Source organism: Caretta caretta, chromosome 21 (assembly GCF_965140235.1).
Source record: "Caretta caretta isolate rCarCar2 chromosome 21, rCarCar1.hap1, whole genome shotgun sequence".
NCBI lineage: Eukaryota > Metazoa > Chordata > Testudines > Cheloniidae > Caretta > Caretta caretta.
The window spans coordinates 6,526,590-6,549,583 of NC_134226.1; the positions used below are offsets into that span (position 1 = coordinate 6,526,590).

Genomic DNA, 22,994 nt, shown 5'->3' on the forward strand with positions numbered 1-22,994 from the left:
GCAGTGTATGTATGCTACACGCCACCATAAGGAGTGTACGGTGTAGACATATCCACAGGCTCAGAGTTCAAATCCGGGTTTAGGCTAACATCCATGTTCACTTTTACATTTACACGTCTACCCCTGTGCCGACATACAGAGAATATCAGTTGTTACAGCATCTAGCTACCTTCGAATGGTAGCAGCTCATGCCTTTAGCCCCGGTACAATCCCTGGTGTGCCATCAGACTCCACTGGAAAATTTTCCTAATGTTAATATGTTGTCCTACTGAGTTTCACAATCACTAGTACAGAATGACTCACAACGGTTCTTTACTTTCCATGGCCTCCGGAGAAGCATCTAGGCCTGGTCAAACTAGACCACTTATCCATATAGTCCACTATCCCATGCCCACCAGTGCCAGTTGCATCAGAGGGAGCTGTAAATCCTCATAATATGGTGCAATGCAATAAACGGTGTGGGAGGAGAATTTCTCCCTGTCCCCAGGTGGTGATCACACAGCAAAAGCATCTAGACTACATATCAATCAACACCAGGAGAGATGAAAAGCAACAGGAGCCAAAAGCTGCTTTGTTCCCCTCCGTAGACTGTTTTTCTCCAACTATCAGCCTAATTCAAGGAAGTCCAGTGGTCTGTGTTACACAGGGTGGGTCAGGCATGATGATCCCAATGGCGCCTTTGGGCCTTGAACTCTATGAATCTATAAATCTATACCTCTTCCCAGGACACATCACAGGCTTGGCACAAATTCCCACTTCCTGGGAGGCAGCACAAAGTGGAGAGTGGGAAGGGATCACTTGGGAGAGGGGATGAGTGCAGAGAGAAGGGGTAGAGGTCTGAGATGTACGCAAGGGGAGAGCCTTGTAGTGACACAGTGGGGAGGATGAGGAGCCTGAACGTAACGGGGAACTGAAAAGTTGCAGATACAATGAGACGTGGTCGCCAGCGAGGACTGGGACCTTCAGCACCAAAAGCAAAGGCTCTTTGACTTGAAGCTAAAAGAGCACCTGTTCGCTGTGAGCAAATTACAGGCAATTAGAGTTGGCTACTAGATGGAAACAAATTCACCTACGAGATGATTTATTACCTAAGAACCCAGGTATCGTAACTGTTCCTTGCTCCAACCAGTCCCTTGCTACTACCATCAGACCTCACTGTCTCGCTTGCAATTGAATAAAGAACCCCAGTCGATGCATCATAGAATCCAGGCAGGAGGGAAACCCAGCCACTAGTAAGTATGTCCCAGAACTTCAGAGTGACCGGGTTGGACTGCGCATAATGGAGAGAGACTAAATCTTTTCCTCCAAAACAAGTACAGTGTAGAGTTAAGTTGATCACAGAGCAACTGCTGAACTGTAGGGGCTCGGTTACTAAATCAAGCCAATTTCAGAAAAATAAAGTTGTTTATTCTGTAGCAATAATTTCTGGGAGAGTCAAGTGGCTTGTGCAAATCATTTATTCCTGTGTTCGGATGTTCCCCCCTTTCTATTCAGTATGGATGAGTCATCAGCTAGTTCAATACAGTGCCATGGTCCCTTTCTCCAGGACAGGTTTCAGAGGAACAGCCGTGTTAGTCTGTATTCGCAAAAAGAAAAGGAGTACTTGTGGCACCTTAGAGACTAACCAATTTATTTGAGCATGAGCTAAGTGAGCTGTGGCTCACGAAAGCTCATGCTCAAATAAATTGGTTAGTCTCTAAGGTGCCACAAGTACTCCTTTTCTTTCTCCAGGACAGTCAGATCACCCTCAAGTTGGGTGTAATTACAGCAATGCTTTCTCTGTTCCCCCCAGGGCAATCCAGGGTGCCGTCCCGCCTCTGCCCGGCGTTCCTATGCTATGGCGTACGGCTGTTACTGGACCACACACTTGACTGCCCCTCCTTCCCACGCCAGAAACCTGGCTCCAGCTTTTCCACACCTCAGCCTCCTGCCGCATAAAATGGACTTTAGGGCTGGTGCCGCTCCACTGTGCAAAGTGCCTCTGATGCCTGCTTACCCGGCCTGGGAAGATCACCCCTGCGCAGGAGAGCCCTTGGGGGCATAGAACCACCGGGGAGGCTGTTGCGCCACCGTCTGTGTTGTTCCTGCAGCCAGGTTAGGGGCCATGTCTGGGGAAAAGAGAATGTGGCCGCATTCCCCTGTACCCTCGTGATTCTGGGGCACTTGGGTCTGTTGGCAGCCAGTGTAACTGGGTCTGATTTCTAGCACGTTTCATCTGACCATCGATTTTCCCTCCCCCTTTCCACTCGCCTTCAGAGGACACTGAAACAAACGAAAACGGCTGTGCTCAGAGGATTGTCTCCCAATAGACTGTACAGGTACATTAATTTCCTCCAGCAATGCACCAGTGCCTTTGAGAATAAGGAAAGGCATTCTCTCCCCTCTGTGGGTTAATTGCCAGGCATAGCTAGCCAATGGGACATAATACGTTGGTGCTGGTCTGTGTGTATATAAATCTCCTCACTGTATTTTCCACTTTATGCATCCAATGAAGTGAGCTGTAGCTCACGAAAGCTTATGCTCAAATAAATTGGTTAGTCTCTAAGGTGCCACAAGTCCTCCTTATCTTTTTGTGAGTACAGACTAACACGGCTGCTACTCTGAAAACTGTCCCAGCGCTCTCTGAGCAACACTTTTACATACACAAGCCTGAGCATGGGTATAGGACACCACTGGTGTCACTGAAGTTTGCTGAGCAAAACAATCAAAGCCATATGGGATGCAATACAGCCCAGCAGACCACAGCTTTACTTTGCATAGTGGCCTGCATGCAAACTGCATCACAAGGGGCTTTGAGTTCAATGCTACAGGGCAGTAGGTGATAAATGACTGCCAGACAGCCACTTCTTCAGTTTCATGACCCTCACCTCCCAAGCTACAGCTCACAGGTCAGGACATAAAGGACCAGAACACAAAGCACAGGAAATGTCGGTGACAGAGCTGGTCAACCAACCAACCAAAAAAAAAGTAAAACACTTTTCCCCAAAAATGGCTTTTTTATTTAAAAAAATTCTCATGGGACAAAATTATTTTCTGCTGAAATGTTCTGGTATTTTGACAAAAAAAACAAACAAATATTTTCCAGTTTTGTTTTTTTCCATTTTGCCACTGGAGAAGGGGGCATGGGAAAAGGAAAGGGGGGGAAGGGGAGAGGAAAGGGTTCCGAGAGGATGAAAAAAGAGAACATTTTTCTTTTGAGGGGAGGGGAAACTTTTTTCACAAAAAATAATCAGTATTTCTTGGCAAGTAATTTCCCCATCTGCTCTGAAGGTGGCAGGCCTGTCCTATTGCTGTACTTTGTATACTGAGAAGCCCTGAAGTGGGGAAGGGTGGAAGTAACTGACTCTGTGAGGAATCCCCATCAGCATCTCAGGCCAGATGACTGCAGATCTACAGGAAAGGGGGATGGTTCGGTGTGAGACAAGCTCTCATCAAGGATAAGAAGGGGGATGGTTTCCCTTCTGGGAAGATTGAGACAGACATCTTCTCTACTGCCAGAAATGTATGAGTGAAAATCTAGAGCAGGGAGGGGAGTTTCCACCAGGTCATTTAATTCCCTGCCTCAGACACTGCCTCGTCGGAGCTGGCAGAGACATCTGTGGGTGGTGATGGAGAAGGGAAAGTGGGGAGAAAACAGGCAAATGAAGAAAACAACAGCTGGAGGGTGCACTGGGGGCCTGCACTTAACCTCAGGGGGGGTGTGGGGTTAAGGAGTGGAACCCCCAGCAAGCAATTTATGACCAGTATGGGAGCGAATCCCACTGTCATTGTTTGTCTGACAGAGCACCTCGAGACTCCAGCTGAGCTCAGGGCCCAATGCGCTCAGTGCTGTATATACATATAGTGAGAAACGACCCCTGCCTTGAATATCTAACAGTTGAATAGACAAAGGCTGGGAAAGGAAGGATTACTATCCCCATTTTACAGATGAGGGGACTGAAGCACAGAGAGATTCAGAGCAACATCTTCTGTCCTACCACAGGACTGTGCTACCTTTCCGACACTGATGGAAGGGTTCCAGGGAAACCCCATAAGTCCAGGCTGGGGGAGATTCCCCTGCTAGCGGGCAAAACTATCCCATCTCAGAGAACAATCTGGCTCTGTGTGTTTCAGTTCTTGTCGCCAGGACTGAGGGTGTGCATAGTGATTCATTTCTCTCGCAAAGGTTCTGTGTTGACATTCAGATGAGCCTTATCGCAGGGCTCTTATCCTTTGGGGTTGGGTTGTTCCAGCTGCTATAAGGGCAAAACTTTTGTTCAGTTTTCACAAGTTAGAGAGAGCGGCTGAGTGAGTGTTAGAGCAGAGCCTCCGGTATGAATCGGCTGATCCTTTTGATGCTTTGCCTTTGGCTGGCCAATGGGTTGCAAAGGTAAGCAGGCTTCCTTGGCCTTTCCTCACTTTTCTGGGCACCCAGGCGACGGCAGCTCTAGGGTCAGGGCTTGCAGTGAGGTTCATTCCCGAGGACTTGTGAATTTTGGCAACGGTGAACGTTAAAACAAACAGCAGCCAGAACCGTGTGCCCAGGCTTTAAACAGCACCCGACACAACATTGCTGGGTGGGGAGTGGTAGGCAGGCTGGGGTAACATGATGCTCATGAAACTGAGGGGGAGAGCACCAGTCAGACCCAGCTTTGTAGGGACCAAGCAGGGTTTCCATTCCGGTCAGAATATCTCCTCAATGGCTGGTGAGATGACTCCAGTGGATGGAGACAGAGGCTGGGGACCTGACTCAGAGGAGATGGTGGGTTAATATGAATTACCTGTTGGTAAATGGGTGTAAGAGAGTCTAAATGGATGTAATTCACTCCTGAAGGGGCCAGCAAAGAAGGATGGACCAACTGCCAGGAGCAGGAACCAGGCATAAACTCTACTACAGTGTTTTAACATTGACTTACCTGCTTCCAACTCCTCAGCTTGGAAGCGATAACAATTTAGACTCCTTCACCCTCACTTACCTCTGCCTAAATTACAACTCACCTCCACGCTTGGTTCTAAGATTCCGGATTGCTGGGGTCTATTGCTGGCTCTACCTGTGAATCGCCCCCGGGGCAAGTCCGTTCACCCCCTTGTATCTCTGATATAAAGCCGAGATAACACCACCTCCTGGAAGGGCAGGGTTGAGAGTTTATACTGATGAGCATTTTAAAACACACTTTGGGGTTCTCAACTGAGCACTGCCCGGGAAGTGAAAAGAATCATTATTAGGTCGCAGCCGTTAGCGTCAGTGGGCAAAATGGATCTGGATTTCTCAACACTAACAGCCAATCTCTGTGCTTATCTACTCCCCTTGCAAACTCACTGGAGTCAAAGGAACAAACCTTGGTGCCACTGAAACCAATGGGTGCCACTGAAACCCTCCGAGCAAAGGACTAATTTACTATTTGTATTGTGATCACACTTAGGAGCTTCAGTGCTCTCAAAACAGCTGCTCGATGTGCAGCAGCAGTCAAAAAAGCTACCAGAACATTGGGGATCATTAGGAAAGGGATAGATAAGAAGATAGAAAATGTCGTAATGCCACTATATAAATCCATGGCACACCTGCACCTTTAATACTGCGTGGAGTTCAAGTTGCCCCATATCAAAAAAAGATATATTAGAACTGGAAAAAATACAGAGAAGGGCAACAGAAATTATTAGAGTATGAAACAGCTTCCAAACGAGGAGAAATTAGAAAGACTGCGACTATTGAGCTGAGAAAAGAGATGACGAGGAGGGGAACTGATAGAGATCTGTAAAGTCATGTCTGGGATAGAGAAAGTAAATAGGGGAGTGTTATTTACCCGTTCACATAACACATAAACCAGGAGTCACCCAATGAAGTTAATAGGCAGCACGTTTAAAACAAACATAAGGAAGCATTTGTTCATACAATGCACAGGAACTCGTTGCCAGGGGATATTGTGAAGGCCAAAAGTATAACTGGGTTTAAAAAAGAATTAGGTAAGTTCACAGAGGATAGGTCCATCAGTGGCTATTAGCCAGAATGGTCAGGGATGCAACCCCATGCTCTGGGTGTCCATAAGCCGCTGACTGCCAGAAGCTGGGACTGGATGACAGTACATGGACCACTTGATAATTGCCCTGGTCTATTCATTCCCTCTGAAGCATCTGGCACCCTCCACTATTGGAAGACAGGATACTGGGCTACATGGACCATTGGTGTGACACAGTATGGCCATTCTTATGTAATGTCATAGACCAGGACCCCACTGTACTGGGTGCAGAACAAAAAACAAAAAAAAGGTCCCTTCCCCCAAGGCTTACAATCAAAGTAAATACCACACACCAGTACATGTGTGCCTTCTATCAAATGCCATGCACTGGGTAGATGGGCCAATCCACAGTGTACTTCTGCAAGCCTTCTTTTAATTCGGGTTCCCCAGTTCCTGTTGCTCAGGACCATGGTTACTGGGTGAATGCTTTCTTTCCCCAGGGTGCCCCTGAGGAGACACAAATCCCTGCGGAAAATCCTGAGGGAGCATGGGCAGCTGTCCAAATTCTGGAAGGCCCAGAAGCTGGACATGATCCAGTACAGGGAGGACTGCTCCGCCGTCCCAGAAACTAATGAGCCACTCATCAACTACCTGGATGTAAGTTATGCAGCAAGGGGTGGGGAGAGGGGGTGAGGCAGCATAGGGGCACTGCTTTGCAGAAATCACGGAAAAGCCATGCAGGAAGCAGAGAGAGTGCATTATTTTACATGAACAGCCTTGAATGCCCTACATCCTGACCCTTGAGCTCAGCTCCTGTTAAACAGAGTGTGAGCAAAGCCAACAATAATGTGCCATAGTTATCTGTCTGCCCGACTTTTTACTGGTCTTTTGTCCTGTGGGTATGTGATTTGTGAATGTAATGTTGATCCCATACAAAGGGCTCCATTCAGTGTATATCACACACACACACACACAAATCCCACTTTTCTCCTACTCTTGTGGACATGAAGCTAGGGACAGTAGCCTAGAGCCAAGAACCAAAATCCCCTCCAAAACTAAAATACAATCACACAAGCAGAGCAGGGCCCAAGCCAGAAGGTTTAGACCCAGAGACCAACTTTCCCAGTAGTTGGGGGTTTTCCCAGACCTGAGGTCTTCGTCTGGCCTGTTATAGTGTCAGTGGTTGTGACATTTGGTTCAAAGCATTCCCAAAGTTCAGGGCATGTTTGGATCTTTATGGGGATTCTGCTTAAGCCTGTTCCTGCTCCTACTGATGCCCGTGGGAGCTGGGCCACCGAGATTGACTGGAGCAGGACGGAGTCCACAATCATTGTCCATTTTCATTCTGGATTTGTTAACATTTTTCCAGGCTCTAGCTGTATCTGGCTCCCACTTTCCCCCTAGCATCATGCTGCAGCAACCTCCACATGGTGTCAGCCATTCCAGAAACAAACTCAGCCCATTGCAAACATCCATCCCATAGTTATTCCCCTAGAGCTTGGCTCTCTTGTGGTTTCCCAGGGTGCCTATGCCTAATAATGGCTGTTGCTTTGCTGTTTGGCTAGATGGAGTATTTTGGACAGATTTCTATTGGGACCCCTCCTCAGAATTTCACAGTGTTATTCGATACTGGCTCCTCCAATCTCTGGGTTCCATCAATCTATTGTGTCAGCAAAGCCTGTGGTAAGTAGCGATTCCTCAGCTGCATATTGCTCCTGGACATTGGCTGGTGCAGAGTAGAGAGGCTGGGCCTGATTCTCCACTCAAAGTAAATCAAGAGAAAAATCAAGTAAAATCCATGGAGTTAAAACAGTGTAAATGAGGCGGGGGGGGGGGGGCGGGCGCAGAGGAGAGGGCAATCAGCCTTGGAGGTGCTTAGAGAAATCCCCCTCTTCATGGTCACCTTACTAGCTTCGCTGAACCACTGCTTTCCAAATGCAGGCAAAATTAAATATGCTCCAAAAGAGCACAAAGTGAATGCACCAGCATGGAACCCAGACCATCTGCACTGAAATCAACCAATAGGAAAAAGGGATGTAACAAAAACGGAAACCCTTTGTCATGCACACTGTGTGTTAGGTCCTAAAAAAAAAAAAATCTGTTTTGTTACAAGGCCATTGCATGTAATAGCAGCGGTACCAGGCAGCAGTCCTGGAAACTACAGGGTAATCGAGACTGCAGCCTTAGTTCTGGGCAGCAGTCCCAGGAATTCAGCTTAATAGTACACGTGGTGCTGGTTCTGGGCAGCTAGAGCAGTGATGTTTTCCGTGTAACAGGCTGTGGTGAAGGATCTGGGCCAGTGGTGCTGCAGCTTTGAGGAGTGGGTTGATCAGTAGGCAGGCTCCTAAGGAGTCAGATCATTGCACAACACGTGTGTATTGTGCCTCAGAATTTCTGTCCTTGCCGGAAGCCGGATGAGGGGGCGATAGATTATTGGGACATGGATTAGTTAATGTATAATTCCTTAGCAGCCAGGGACAGGTCAAAGGAGCCTCAAAGGGTTGTGTCGTTGTGTGTGTGTTGGGGGGGTGTCTGTCCATTTTGTCTAATTATAGACGTTGGCTCCACTCCCAGTTAAGACTCTCTGGTGGGCCTGGGATATTCACAACTGATCTTGCGCAAGTGGCCACTCTGATTCTGAGTGTCCAGCCATAAGGGGTGTCAGGCTGGACACCCAAAAATGGAGGAACCCCAAATCAATGAACACTTTTCATAGTGTTGGCCCTAGTCATGACAACTCTGTGCAACATGAAACATTGAAAATATGTTTATAAAGAACTGAGAATTGTGTGGAGAAATCACTTACTGGACTATGTGGAGACCAGGATTCCCTTTTACTCCAATCCAGTGCTTAGCGGGGGGCTGCTGTAATCTATACTCTGCTTCCAAAAGCTCCCTCCCACCTGAGGGCTAAGGGAAGCCAAGAATACTCAAGGAGTGCAGCTATTCTCTGTCTAAGCCTCCCACACTGGGGGTGGGACAAGAAGAGGAGCTGGCTCAGTGCTGTTCTGGTAGCAATACACCACTACCTGGGGGTATTCACCCCGGCCTGCTTCTACCCTCTTTCTACTATTCCTTTATGATCTCAGAGTGGAAGAGAGAATCAGGCCTAGGATTTAAGTAGGTTAGTCACTTTCCCTCTCTTTGTGTCTCAATTTCCCCAGCTGTAAAATGGGATAATAATACTGACTTCCCTATCTCACAGGAGTGTTGTGAGGATAAATTAGTTGTCTATTGCACAGTGATTTGAAAACTTAAAATGCCATCAAGTTCTTGCAATAATATGTTTATTTGCAGCACTTTTCCAGCCATTAGATGACTCCATATCTAGCATAGAGTTCCAGATGGGTAGTGGTGCTTGGTAAACACAGAACACAATGCTGGAACTCAAGTTCTGTGGAAACCTGTTTCCTTAGGTCTACAAGTTGCAGCTGTTTTCTTTAATAAACCTCTCCTCTTTAAGACAAACCGTAACTGGACACATGACCGTGCTAAGAATTATTATTCTTTGTAATACAGAAAATACAACTCTAAATGCTCACATTTTGCTGGAGCTCTCATTTACAAGTTAACCTGACCGTGCCATTGCATGAGTAATTTCAATTGCCTTGTTTTTTTGTTCTGTGTTTGGACAGCACCTAGCACAAGGGGGTCCTAGTTCACAGCTAGAGCTTCTAGGTCAGAGGTGGGTAAACTACGGCCCGCGGGACCATCCTGCCCAGCCTCTGAGCTCCTGGCCTGGAGGCTAGCCCCCGGCTCCTCCCCCATTGTCCCCCCTCCTCCGCAGCCACGCCGCCATGTGGGCAGTGCTCTGGGCAACGGGGCTGCGCGCTCCTGCAGGGCAGCGTGTATGGCTCCGGCGCAGCTCCCAGACTTGCTTCTCTGAGCGGCATGCTAAGGGGGCCAGGACCGGGGGTTTTGATAAGGGGCTAGGGGTCCTGGGGGGCAGTCAGGGAGCAGGGGGGTTGGATAGAGGGTGGGTTCCCGGGGGGGCGGTTAGGGGCAGGGGGTCCTGGGGGGGGTCAGGGAACAAGGAGCTGGGCGGGGGGGCAGGAAGTGGGAGGGGGTGGATAGGGGGCAGGGGCCAGGCTGTTTGGGGAGGCACAGCCTTCCCTACCTGGCCCTCCATACTGTTTTGCACCCCGATGTGGCCCTCGGGCCGAAAAGTTTGCCCACCCCTGTCCTAGGTGCTACAGTAATGCAAGCAACAAATAGTAATAAAGGTGGCATCTTGTTTTACTACAGCTGCGCATTCCAGATTTCACCCATCAGATTCCAGCACCTACAGTAAAGTTGGGACTCCTTTCTCGATTCAATATGGGACTGGTAGTTTGTCGGGAATCATCGGATCAGATCAAGTCACTGTGAGCAGAGTCTGGTTTTCTTTAGAAAACTTTAAAAGGTTCTTCTCCCCTTTTCTCTCCTGTCCATGGCACTGTGACTGCAGGGCATTATTTTGTCACCAGGGGCATGTTAGCCCATCTCCCATTGTTCTTTCCTGGTAGGGCACCATGACTCCAGAACCTTTCCTGGCTCAGCTCCCAAGGAAGTCAGTGGGAATGGAGGGCAATCTGCACTTCGAGGGAGGGGCTCAGAACATTGCAGGACTGGGTCCTCGGAGCATGCCTGTTGTAAATGAGTGGATTCCTCACCCCACTCCTGACACCACACACACATTTACAACTGATACAACTAAACCCCACTCATCTCACTCAACCACACTCTCCCCAAGTGTGCCTTCATTCTTCATGAAAATAACAGAGACCTAAGGCAGGACTCCACTTACAAACATGAGCATTAGACCCTAACTCCTTTTTGAGTGGGCTGATTAAAATTTATACCTGCAGGAACTCCTGCCCTTCTCTTTAGTTTGCTGCAGATTAACTTTGAACTTTTATGTTCTTGCTTGGAGCCAATGAGACACACCTGGTCTAATTACCAAGATGAGTCAGCATAATAGCTCTGCACTTCACAACAAGATCCTACACCCTGAAAGCCTTCCTTTCCTGTTCTCTCCTGTTATGACACCATGACCTGGCCTCCAGAAGACCAAATTCTTCCTATTCTTTCCTGCCGTGGCACAATACATGGCCTGCTGCTGAGCCTTCTGATGAAAGGTCAGAAACAATAAGTAGCTTTTCTTTCCCCTCTAGGTTGAAGGCATCACTGTCAGCAACCAGCAGTTTGCAGAGAGCGTCAGCGAGCCAGGAAACACTTTTCTGGATTCTGAGTTTGATGGGATTCTTGGGTTGGCCTATCCATCACTGGCAGTGGATGGGGTTACCCCAGTGTTTGATAACATGATGGCACAAAATCTGGTGGATCTGCCAATATTCTCAGTCTACATGAACAGGTGTGAACACAATTCTGTACAAAATAGGCCACTGCCTGAGGGTCAGGCCTTGTTCACAAGGGAATTGGGAACAGGCTGGGCCCCAAGAGGGGAATGGGTTTTTTTACTTAGATTGTAAGATTTCTGGGGCAGAGACCGCCTTTTTGTTCTGTTTGTACACCTGGCACAATGGGGTCCTGGCCCATGACTGGGGCTCCCAGAAACTACCACAATACAAAAAATAAACAACAACATTAAGTATTTTGGGGAGAAAACTAATGGATTTCAGGAGTGTAAAGAGCTATGTGCACAGTAATAGGATTATATAATGTGAAATGCTTCTGCTAATGAAAAACCTGGATGTATCCAAATCCTCTTTTCTCCAGGAACCCGGATTCCTCTGTTGGGGGAGAGCTATTATTTGGTGGCTTTGATCCTTCTCATTTCAGCGGGACTCTGAACTGGGTGCCAGTCACTAAACAGGGATACTGGCAAATCCAATTAGACAAGTAAGTGTCTGTGTGGGGGTGGCACTGGGTGGGCACAGATTAGAGGTAAACTGTGTAACCATTAAACCCTGTCAATTCAGAACAGCAGCAATCCAAAGCCATTCATCCTCTAAGCTACAAGCACTCACCCAGGAGCTCGATGCCATGATCAATCAGTGAACAAAGGGATTCACTTCGGAAAAAGGATGCTCCCAAACCTCCTGCCTTCTCTGGCTCTTGAACAGAGACGAAGGATGGTCCTGTGCTTTGGACACTAGCCTGGGATGTGGAAGAGCCAGTTCCCAGCTCGGTCACACACTCCCTGTGTGATCTTGAGCAAATAATATGGTCTTCCATGCCCCAGGTCCCCATATATAAAGTGAAGGTAATAGTCCTTCCCTGCTTCCCAGGGGTGTTTGAGGTGCCCAGATACTACAGAGACTGGGGGGGGGGGGGGGGGAGTGGTGTCACATGAGCACGTAACAGACAGAATTGCATCTTATGTTTTGAAAACCATATCTGTATTAAACTAGGTTCCCCCCCGTCTAGGGTCCGTTTTTAAAAAATGCTCAGGACCAGATTTCCACAGCATGCAGCCTCCAGCAGCCCCCAGGGTGACACTGGTGGGCAGATTTTCAATAGCGCTCTGCACCCGACATGCAGGCTCTTGCAAAAAACTGGCCCACATTGGGGGAATGAAAACAGAAATGTTCTCTCAAATAATAGACTTAAATAGCCCAATATATGTACCTTGTTGATTCTTCATCTCTGCCTAGAAGCAATGTAATGTCTTAGGGTTTGTCCAGAGACGTAAACTAAAGAGAATGTAAAATATTTAAGGACAAGCCTCACTTATATTTTATGTACATGATTTAAAGTAGCTGAAATCTCCATCACTGGTCAGCAGCCACAAGAATCCAACTTTAATATAACCTGCAAGGCATACATGTAACACACTTGCAAAGAGTAATTTGTCCCCACCTAGTGGCGGGGCCAAACAGAGAAATAGCAGGCTACTAACTTCTATCAACGAAGGAAATTATTCCTTTGGCTGAAGTAATAGAGGCCTATGGTTTGATGCTGCAGGTCCTGAGTTCAGCTCCTGGTGATGACCAGTTTTTGTTTTATATACACGGAAAGCAATTCTGCTAATCAGTTAATTGTGCTCTTGTATCTGAGTGCCTCGCAGACACCAGAGTAACTATCAAGCAAAGCCTCAGTACTTACTGTCTAACCACATGCACAATCTTATCAGACTATCCCACTGAATCTGGAATGGTCACAGTTCTGATGTGTGCTCAGCCATGTGCTGGGTCGGAGGGGAGAGGAATGCATTGCCCATAGACCCTTTCTCCAATGCTTGTTCCATTTTCTTCTTCCCCAGCATACAGGTGGGTGGGACAGTTGTCTTCTGTGCAGAAGGATGCCAGGCGATAGTAGACACCGGGACCTCTCTAATCACCGGTCCTTCCAAAGAAATAAAAGAAATGCAAAATTATATTGGTGCGGTGCCCATGGATGGCGAGGTAAGCCAATGTGAGATGAGCGGATACCACATTTCCTGGATGCAGAAATTCTTGTCTCCCCATGCTAGATTTCCAACCAGGATATAACTCCTCAAACAAAATATTACAGGAATATTTGAAGTTTGGCATCTCTGCTGGAGACAATAAAGGCTCTAGGTTTCAAAAGGCCTGATCAGACCCATACAATGTGTCAGCAGACAGCCCTGGTAAAGAGATAAAGGCACTAGCTATTGAAACTCTGCCTTTACCATTATGCCACTGAATATCACGTGGTCATATCCTTGCTGCAAGTCCTAAGGCCTCAGAGACACACAGCCTTTCCTATAGGTCAGCCAGGGTCTCTGAATATAAACACTGCCGCCAAATTTCAATTAAAATCTAGATGTAGATATCCTTCCCTGTCCCCATAAAAGCTACAAATACTCATGCTGGCCTATTCCCTTTTGTGTAAGACAATTATTAATGTTGCAGGACTGCAGCACTTAGAGATTAACAATAAAGTGCCTACAAGGCCATGGGCTTATACAGGAGACAGCAGGGCTTAGAGAACAGAGTCCTGGGTTGAGAACCAAGTAACGTAGTTCTATCCTGAGGCTCCTTTGCTGGGCACGTCCCTTACCCTCTCTGGGTCTCATCTGCAAGGGGCATTGAGTGTTGTAACAGCTTCCCATCCAATGCAGAGTTATTCCCTGTTGTACATTTACCACCATCCAGCAACAACTTAGTACATTTTACATGAAATCAGCACTGTATGTTTTTTCCTAGGGTTTGGGGTTGTTGTTTTTTTCAGAAGGCTCCTTTTGATACAAGGCCCCTAACCCGTGACGTCCTCCTCCATTGAGGGTATAATCGACATACAGATAGCATCACTGCTAGCTAGAGGAAAGCTGGCTTGGGCACGACTACATGAGCTGAAATCGCATCTCTGAGCTTCATGCCTACCCCTAACCCATACACCTGCCAGTAACAAGTCAAAGGACTAGCTCCCAGGGTCATCTGCTTGGGAAGGGGAGTGCTCTATTTACTAGGCTTCCTGGCCTTTGGGGTCAGCACGCCAGGTAAGCTGTCCCTGCAGCCTGGGCTTGGCCAATCTGTGTCATGTCTGTCACTTTGCAGTACACCGTGGAATGCAACAACCTGAACGTGATGCCTGACGTTACCTTCACCATCAATGGGATCCCCTACACGCTCAGTCCCCAGGCCTACACCCTCATGGTATAAACTTCTTCCTCATTCTGAAACTGGCATGACAGCATGTGTGTCCAGTTTCTGTTGTAGGCTTATGTGCAATCCAGCCTTGAGATGCAGGCTGTGCTCAGTGAAGTCCCATTTTTAGCTCAGGCAGGAAGTTGGGAAGCACAAGAGAGCCTCCAGCCTCTGTTTAATGTTCACAAGATCAACTGCTGTTCTGTAACAGTTCAGACTATGAAAAGGGTGATAGGGAGTGTGGTCTAATGGTTAGAGCAGGGTGGTGGGAGTCAGGACTCCTGGGTTCTGTTTCCAGCTCTGGGAGGAGGGTTGGAGCATGGGAGTGGGCACTGTATGTCCCAGAATCTATTCCCGGCATTGAGCTGGTGGGGGGTCGAGTGGTAATAGCAAAGCGATTGGGAGGCAGGAGTCTTAGAATCAGCTCTCAGAGGGGTGTGTGGTTTGAGTACTGGGCTGGTAGTTAGGAGTCCTGCATTTTCTTCCTGGCCTTTCTAGAAAGGTGGGATTTGTTCTCATATTCACAATTCCTCTTCCCCCTAGGATAATAGTGACGGCATGGCATTCTGCACCAGCGGCTTCCAGGGGCTGAACATGCAACCACCAGCTGGGCCGCTCTGGATTCTGGGTGATGTTTTCATTGGCCAGTTTTACTCTGTCTTTGACCGTGGAAATAACAGAATTGGGCTGGCACCAGTTGTCCCTTAAGGCAGTGTTCCCTAATGGTCAGAGAAAGGCAGTGGGAGTCAGTGTAGAGCTTGGTTCTATCCCTGGCTCTGCCACTGTGTGACTTTGGGCAAGTAACATCATGTGTCTTTGTGCCTCAAATTTCCCCAGCTGTAAAAACAGGGATAATCATACTGACCTCTTTGTAAAATGCCTTGGGATCCTTGGCTGAAAAGCACTACAGAAATGCAAAATCTATCAGAGGGCATTTGTGTGACCAATACAAAAATGTCTTTGGTAACTTTGTTAAAGCCAGTTTGTAGATTTTGATTTTATCCTTGAATCAATGGAGATTTTCATCAAATCAAAAGAGAATTTTAATTCTCGTTTCACATCTAAAGATGCAACAATCAAACTGAATTAGATTTGAAAGCTACTGCAGAAAACATCGCTGGCTTCGGTAGGCTGAATTGTGCACGGTGGCATCACCCTTCACCCCCATGAATTAAAAGCTTTGGATATGCCTGAAATAATACCTCATGGGTGTCCTCTGTATTAGCAGCATCTTCATCGGATTGGGAAGAACCTTGACTGTGCAGGTGGAGGATATGGTGACCAAAGAGGAAGTCTTTTTGTTATATGGTCTGATTGTCTTTAGCCTGCAATTTTCAAATGAGCCCAAGAGACTTAGGAGCATGAGTTCTACTGAAAATCAGTCGGAGTTGGGTTTCTACCTCTCTGAGGTTCTTTTGAAAGCTCTTAAAGGTCACATGCTGTGGTCAGGGGCAGAGCAGCGCTAGATGGAATGTTCTGCACGAAAACCTGATACTTCAGCCAGTTTTGCTGAGGTTGGTGAAACCTGGGCAAAATGTGGAACAAGCCTGAAGTGAGCCTGGGGTGTTTATGCTTTGCAAGCTGCTTTCCAGTGAGTTTTGCTCGGAGCGTCTGGGTTATTTCCCGAGATGTAGATAGGGTACATGCGCTTGCAGAGTGAGTGCGGGTAAAGAAAACTTTGGGCCAATCTCCTCAAACAGACAGCACTGCGCTTGGCACAGCTGGAAAGATGGGTCCTAAAATGGGCAGCGCTCTGCAAAAAAAGGCAACTGTTATCAAAATCTGTGTGTGTTAGGGGTCAGCCTGCCGCTCACAGTGGTGTCCGGAGCATGTGACTTATTAATGGTGAGCATAGGGCTTAAAGAATACATGTGAGTGAATTTAGCACCCACAGCTCACACATGATGTGTCTTGAGAAATGCACGTAAGTCAGCAGAAAAGGGAAGAGAGGGGAGGGTTATTGTTAGCCATGTGTCTTTTCTGAGATATTCATACTTGTGTGGAATCAACCCCACTTAACTAATAGCCAGCACAAACTCATACAGCAAATAGACCCTATGTCAGCATATCCCAAAGATGGAGGATATCCAAGAGCAGAATTAGACATGGTGGATATTAGCCATGAGCCTGAACTAACCCCCTAGATCCAGAAAGCCTGTGAACTTCAGAGACATTTCTATCTGGGGCTAAACTTTGCAGCTGATCCCACTCTTCAAAATGTGCTAAACCTAACACTCCAAAGCGTGGGGAGAGTTTGGGTCTGAACCATGCAGCTTGGGCTCATTGCTCGTGTACATGAACTGACTAAAACCAAACTGGAAGGGTGTGCCTATCTCGTTCAAATAAAGTGATTGTGTTGCTATCAAACTCATTTGTCACTGTGTCAACCACAATTCATTCCTGCACTCACTCCACTTTGTCTCGGCATATTGCTAAATAAGGTACCATAAAATGGCATGCAAACCTGTCTTCTAACATTGCCAGCTACGAATCCTGATTAGCATACAGAGATTTGTTTCCCTCCCAAACAAGAGTTACCAGGCATAACTCCACCACAAATGGCAAGAGGCAGCAGCTGAAAGTTGCTTCGTATTTAAGCTCTCAACCTCTATAGTGTACAGTGGGATTGATTTCCCCATACCGTACTTACCCACCCAGTACTGTGGGTGAAGAAGCACTAGCCAGACAAGCATCCAGCAAGAACCAAGAGATGGGATGCCCTAAACCCATTAATTAGAACCTTTTGGAGCATTGAGGTTTGTCTCCTATTCCAGTAGGGGAGAGAGAGAGAAATTCTCATAGGCATCCCTATTTTTCCTCTGAAAGGTTCACAGAAATATAGAATTTAATGCTGCTATGGCCCTGGGTGCCCTAGAAACACAGAGGAGGAGACCCATGTGGTCCTATCCAGTCCCTCTTACCCAGTAATGCAAGATTGTTCTCCCTAGCTAAGTTCTCAGTGTTTTGCCTGAGTAAGCTTTGGCCATTCCAAGCAATGGAGCTTCCACCTTTTCCCCTGCTGATTGAATTATTGTGAAAAATATGAATGGCGATTTTAGACCTTTTTCTCCTGCAGTTCTCCATGAGGAAGTGTTTCTTTTATTCCACCAGCTCCATTGAGAAGTTGTTGCAGCACTTGGGACAAATCACGGTCAGGAAACTTTCCCCGATACTCAGCAAAAAAATAAAATTAAAAAAAAGTTCCTTTTCTTATCCCTTGTTGACCTATCCCCACTACACTAAATAATTTCTTCCCTTCCTCTCTATGCCTTTTCTTCATAAGGTTTCGCACCATTGTAGTTCTACTGATGGGAACTGTATGGTAGACAGAGCTCAGGCAGCTGCCAACTTTTCAACCGTTGTGTCTCCTAGACCTGCTCTGAGCAGGGTCAGATGTCCTACCACCCCATACCTTCTCCAAAGCACTGACTGTTGGCCTAATTTTGGTCCCATTTAACTCAGTGGTGAAGCTTCCATTGATTTCAATGGAAGCAGAACTAGGTCAACGAGTACTTGAGACATTCCCACCCCATGGTGGTTAAAACACCATCTACCCATGTACACAGGAGCTACCGTGATTGCTACCACTGGCAGAGTGGCAGTGGTGGAAAATTTTAAGAACAGACTAGAATGGAGCTAGCCCTTGGGTGAGAGCTCACCTGATGGTGGTGGGCATGGATCAGCATTCACTTCACACTCCTCATCAGTACCCAGCCCAAGCTGGGGAAGCTAATGATGCAACCAGTGGACCAAATTCAGTGATGAATCCTGGCCTTGTGCCACTTGAGGCACGTTGCATGTACACTAAGAGGACAACCTAATGGTGTTAGGTGTCTCGTGGAAAAAATCTCTCTTTGGGACTTGTGGCCCCCACTGTATCTCAGCATCTCACAAGCTTTCCTGTGTTTATTCTCACAACACCCCTTGTGAAGTAGGGCAGTGCTATTATCCCCATTGTACAGATGGAAAACAATGGAAGTTAGGAGCCTAAATATCTTTGTTGATCTGGGCCTGTGTCACGCCAAGCTCACACAGGGAGTCTGTGGCTGAGTAGAAAGCAGACATTGGATCCCCTGAGTTGTAGCCTTACACCCTAACCACTGAACCAGCCTTCCTCACTAGCTCCCTAGAAATGCCTGTCATAGTTTAGAGATGTTGTTCTCCACTGTCCCGTGACTAACTTAGTTAGTAAGCCACACCCACAAAGACTATCATAATCAGCTGAAGAGGTCCTTCAAATGAGTCACATTGCAGGATACTCAGCAAAAGTATGGGGAAGGCAGCAGAGTCCGGTAGGATACCACTGGTAGGAGTTAGACCAGGCAGGAGGATGTTGAGAAGCAGAAGTGAGAGCTGGAGCCACAACTGTTCAGTGCTCCCCGAGTCACTTCACATTAGTACACAGAGAACATCCCAACATTTGAAAGGAGAAGTAACTGGATGGTGAATTGCTACTGGCTCCTAGGCTGTGAAGCAATCCCAGCCACGAGGCATGTTTCAGCGCTTGCCCTCAGAGCCTGGGATGGAAATGGATCGATCAGCTGACTCTAGGCAAAACATGTCCATTCAGTTCAGCATGGCTGAGTATGTGAACTGCAAAGAGGCCAGAAGTAGCCGCAGAAAGGGTCAAAGAGGGCCTGGCCAGGTCAGGCTTGGGGATATATTGCTACTAGAATATCTAACTGCCAGGCTTTTGCTGGAGAAATGGGGATGGTCAGAGAGTGATCCTTTGAGCAAGGCCTGAGGAGGAGGAGGAGGAGGGTCAGCACGGAAAAGGTAGACTTTGGAAAGAAGGACTCCAGAGCTTTGGGAAAGAATGTGGTGAAATGCTAGAGCCTGGCAAGGTAACTGTAGGGATTTAGGACTTAATCCAAAGACCTTAGTCTTTCTATTGGCAGTGACGGGTTTTGGATCAGGACTTTGGGGCACAACCTAAGGCCAGGGCAACTTCGGGAGCAGTTGAGTGAGAATAATACCACCTGCCAGGGAAGAGTTCTCCAGAGTACAGAAGGGTGCCAGCTAAATCCTGCCTCAGGTGCCATGTGCCCATAACATGCTGCATCATCTGCTGCTTGCACATGCCATGCTCTGGACTGGCATCATTTTAAAAGCATGCGTTGTGTCCTTTGCTGTTTACAGAACAAGAGCAATGTGACAAGCCCACAGGGGCACAGTTAGGTCCCACATCACCAAACACAAGCGTGCCAGGCCTAGCTATAGGCATATTGCCTTTCCGATTGGTTTCTGTTAGCTTCTAAACACTAGAACACAGTGAGCTCTAATAGACAGCTCACAAATGTTTTAAGGAGTTGCTACCCTATTCCTATACAGCATAGCATGACAGAGTAACAAGGAGCAAGGACATGCCTTTGAGCTGTATGAACAAGGGGTAAACTCCAGGTAAGTTGCCCCTTGTTTCTTTTTTTCTGTTGAGTCATACGACAGTCACGCAGGCTGTGAAATTGCTGAACTTCTTGGGCCATGTAGTAGTACCCCTTTATGGGGAACTCTGATCTGTAGGTGTAAAAAAAAGCAGAGCATATGCCTTTCGGAAGAGTCAGTGCCTGTAAAAGACTTTCAGTTTGGTTTGTAGCATGGTTAGGCCAACGCTACGCTCGGAAAAACTAGACCTGTAATTCCCCACCTCTGGGAGCGGTAGACCAGGCAAGACCAGGTGTTTGATCGCTGTGCTGTCTGCCCCCACCATGACTCCATTCCTCAGGATGAAGAGAAGGATCTCTGGTTAGACAGGCCTCAAAACTATGCTTTTTGAGGAGGAAAAACCCTTCACGAGGAGCCTGATCGAAAGCCCATTGGCATCAATGGAAAGTCTTTCATTGACATCAGTGGCTTTGGATCAGGCCCTTTAAGGGGATTCCTCCTAGAATGAGGAACAGGGATTTTTGTCTCTTCCTTTGACGCATCAGGTGCTGGCCACATGCTGAGTACTAACATGAGAGCAATCCAGGTTTCTAAAACTAAACTGGCTCTTCGTTAAGAGAACGAGTTACAGAGGTGGTGCAACTACAGCGAGCATTCCAGCCATGTACACACAGACTGGCTTCCTGGGACGGAAGTGTTACAAGTTCCATGCAGGTTGCTCAATCCACTGTCAGAGGCACAGTACTGGACTAGATGGGCCACAGGCCCGATCCAGTCTGGCAATGCCCAAAGTATCTGCAAGAGTCACTTGCAAGCAGTGAACTTGTTCTGCCACACCCCTGTGCTTTCCCCAAATTTAACAAAGAGTACAGGGCCTGTGCATGACTCATTGTGCTGCTGCTATAGCCAGGAGACAACTCCCACACCCGCCCACATAACACAAGACAGCTAGAAAACCAAATCCAAACACTGAGTTCAACAAGGACGTGTCAGGAGTCAGCAGAAATAGAAAAAGGCAGCATGTATGGAAGTGGCTCTAGGTTACAGGGGCCCTGCATGAATTCAGTTGGGAGGGCCCCTAGGCAGACCTCAATAGCAAAGCGAGCCCATGTAGGGAAATGCTGGTCCTTAAGGGACATAAGCGATCGATTGCCCACCTGGTAGGGCATAGGGGAGCTTGTCACAGAGACCTGGGGAGAGTGGTTTCCCTAGGTTCATCTTCCTGGATGTGGGAGATTGGGATGGGTAGTTGCTCAGAGAGCAGTACTCCCCATAGCCCCGTACCCTGCCTGACACACCTGGCAAATGCCACAGGCTTACCCCAGCATGCAGAATGATAAAGAACAAACACCTATGCAGAATGATAAAGAACAAACACCTTTAGTGCTACATGCCTTGGACAGCAGGGCACTCCCTCCTCCAGGAAGCACCCATCTCTTGGTGGAGCATGCTATCTAGGTTGGCCGCCTCAGTGTTTGCTCTCAGATCGGATCAGACTTGCCCTGAACAAGTTCTCTAGTGTACAGATCATACGGAAGAGCCCGCCCAGCAAGGTGTTCTCCAGGAGCAGCCACTTCTAGTTCAGGTCAGAATCACTGTCCATCCTTGTGCAGTCTCAGATTGTAGCTGGGCTCAGGGAGAGATTCTGCCCATGCAGCAGTGTGGCATAGGGTTGCACAGTTCGGTGAACCAAGAGGGAAGGGACTTGCGTCTCTGGGAAGCATCATGCTTTAGCCGTGAGATACCAAACTAGATAGATCATTGGTCTGTTCCACCATAATGGCTCCTGTTTGCCGACATCAGAAGTCATGCCGATGCGATACACACATTTTCCTCCGGACATGGCTATAGTTCAGGTTACTGGGAGTATCAAACAGTCAGAGGCTGAATTCTCTCCTTTTAAACTGTTTGTGCCAATGTAAATAGCTTGACATCCCTAGTGACCGACTCCTCTACTGGAGGCAGGATTTCTAGTGGATGGAGTACTGGATTTGGAGTCTGGAGAGCTGCTGCTGTGTCACTTCCCTTCTCCGTGCCTCAACTTCCCCATCTGCAAAAAGGAGATCGTGCAGAGCTCTTTGAAATCCAGAAAGCCGGGGCAGCACAGCACAGACAACCCTACACCTTGACCTATCAACATGCCTCAAAACCTGCTCTGAAGAGCAGTGTAGTCTCTGAGCCTGTTCAGCCCTTGGCGTCTCTGTTGCGGTTGCCACCAGAGCTGGTGGAAAGGGTGATTTAGACAGCGGTGCACCAGGAAATGGACTGAGGCCAGGTCCACACTACAAGCTTCTGCCAGCATAGCTATGTCACTCAGGAGTGTGACCTCTGACCGACATAGCTGTGCCAACAAGGGTCACTACTAAAGATGCGGTTATACCAGCAACAGTGCAGTTTTGCTGGTATGAGCTGCATCAACACAAGGAGTGCTTTCCTGGTGTAATAGATCAGTACAGCTACACCAGCAAAATGCTCCTAATGTAGACACAGCCCTCAGACTCCCCCGAAAGCCATCAAATGGTAAAAAAACCTCTTACCAACCTGGGCTGGCCCACGTGGCCTTATCGGTACAGGCGGAGCAAAGTCCAGGGAGTTCACTCTGCAGGGTTCAGGCAACAATGGCAACGTAATCTGATGTTTTGTTTTGTTTTCAGCCCTGAACAATCTCACACCCAACCTGGCAAGGCAAGGGCGGCAGAGAAGGTGCACTGGGTGCCCTCAGCAGCAGGAGGAGTTAGAAAACAATTAGGAAAAGTCCAACCTTATTTCCTCCATCAAACTCCCAGTGTTCAGAGCACCATGCCCTGGTGGCAATGGGGAGAGGGTTTGCGTCCACAAAGACAGCAAGCTTTTAAAAATGAAGTACCCATCAAAGTGGGGCTAGAATGGGAGGTTTGTCTGCAGATACGGTAGCAGGCATTGATCCAGGGCTGGAAAGTGCTGGGTAGTTCATTGCTTCCTACCTCATTCAGTGCCCAGTCAACTTACTTTAAACTTTAGTTCCTCCTTCACGCAGACGTACCCTGTTCAAATCTCTGCACATAGGAAATTCCTCCAGGGCACAAAATCTGATTATCTCAACCCCTTTTTGCTGATGTCATTTCTGGACTGCCTCTTTCGCAAC

General features: G+C 47.7%; 1 protein-coding gene across 1 annotated transcript; it reads left to right on the forward strand.

Moving 5' to 3' along the window:
- The first annotated feature begins 6,436 nt into the window (after window positions 1-6,436).
- CTSE (cathepsin E) lies at window positions 6,437-16,855 on the forward strand. Its single transcript, XM_048826377.2, has 8 exons — window positions 6,437-6,593; window positions 7,502-7,619; window positions 10,182-10,300; window positions 11,090-11,289; window positions 11,655-11,777; window positions 13,141-13,282; window positions 14,399-14,497; window positions 15,032-16,855. The coding sequence occupies exons 1-8, from the start codon at window positions 6,525-6,527 to the stop codon at window positions 15,194-15,196; spliced, it is 1,035 nt and encodes a 344-aa protein (XP_048682334.2). The 5' UTR covers window positions 6,437-6,524; the 3' UTR covers window positions 15,197-16,855.
- Window positions 16,856-22,994: the final 6,139 nt, after the last annotated feature.

Excerpts from the sequence above, each read along its gene's own strand:
- CTSE (XM_048826377.2), top strand. The coding sequence starts at position 6,525 with ATGATCCAGTACAGGGAGGACTGCTCCGCCGTCCCAGAAACTAATGAG. Across the intron at positions 6,594-7,501 it reads CACTCATCAACTACCTGGAT|ATGGAGTATTTTGGACAGAT; the intron begins GTAAGTTATGCA and ends CTGTTTGGCTAG. Across the intron at positions 10,301-11,089 it reads TCGGATCAGATCAAGTCACT|GTTGAAGGCATCACTGTCAG; the intron begins GTGAGCAGAGTC and ends TTTCCCCTCTAG.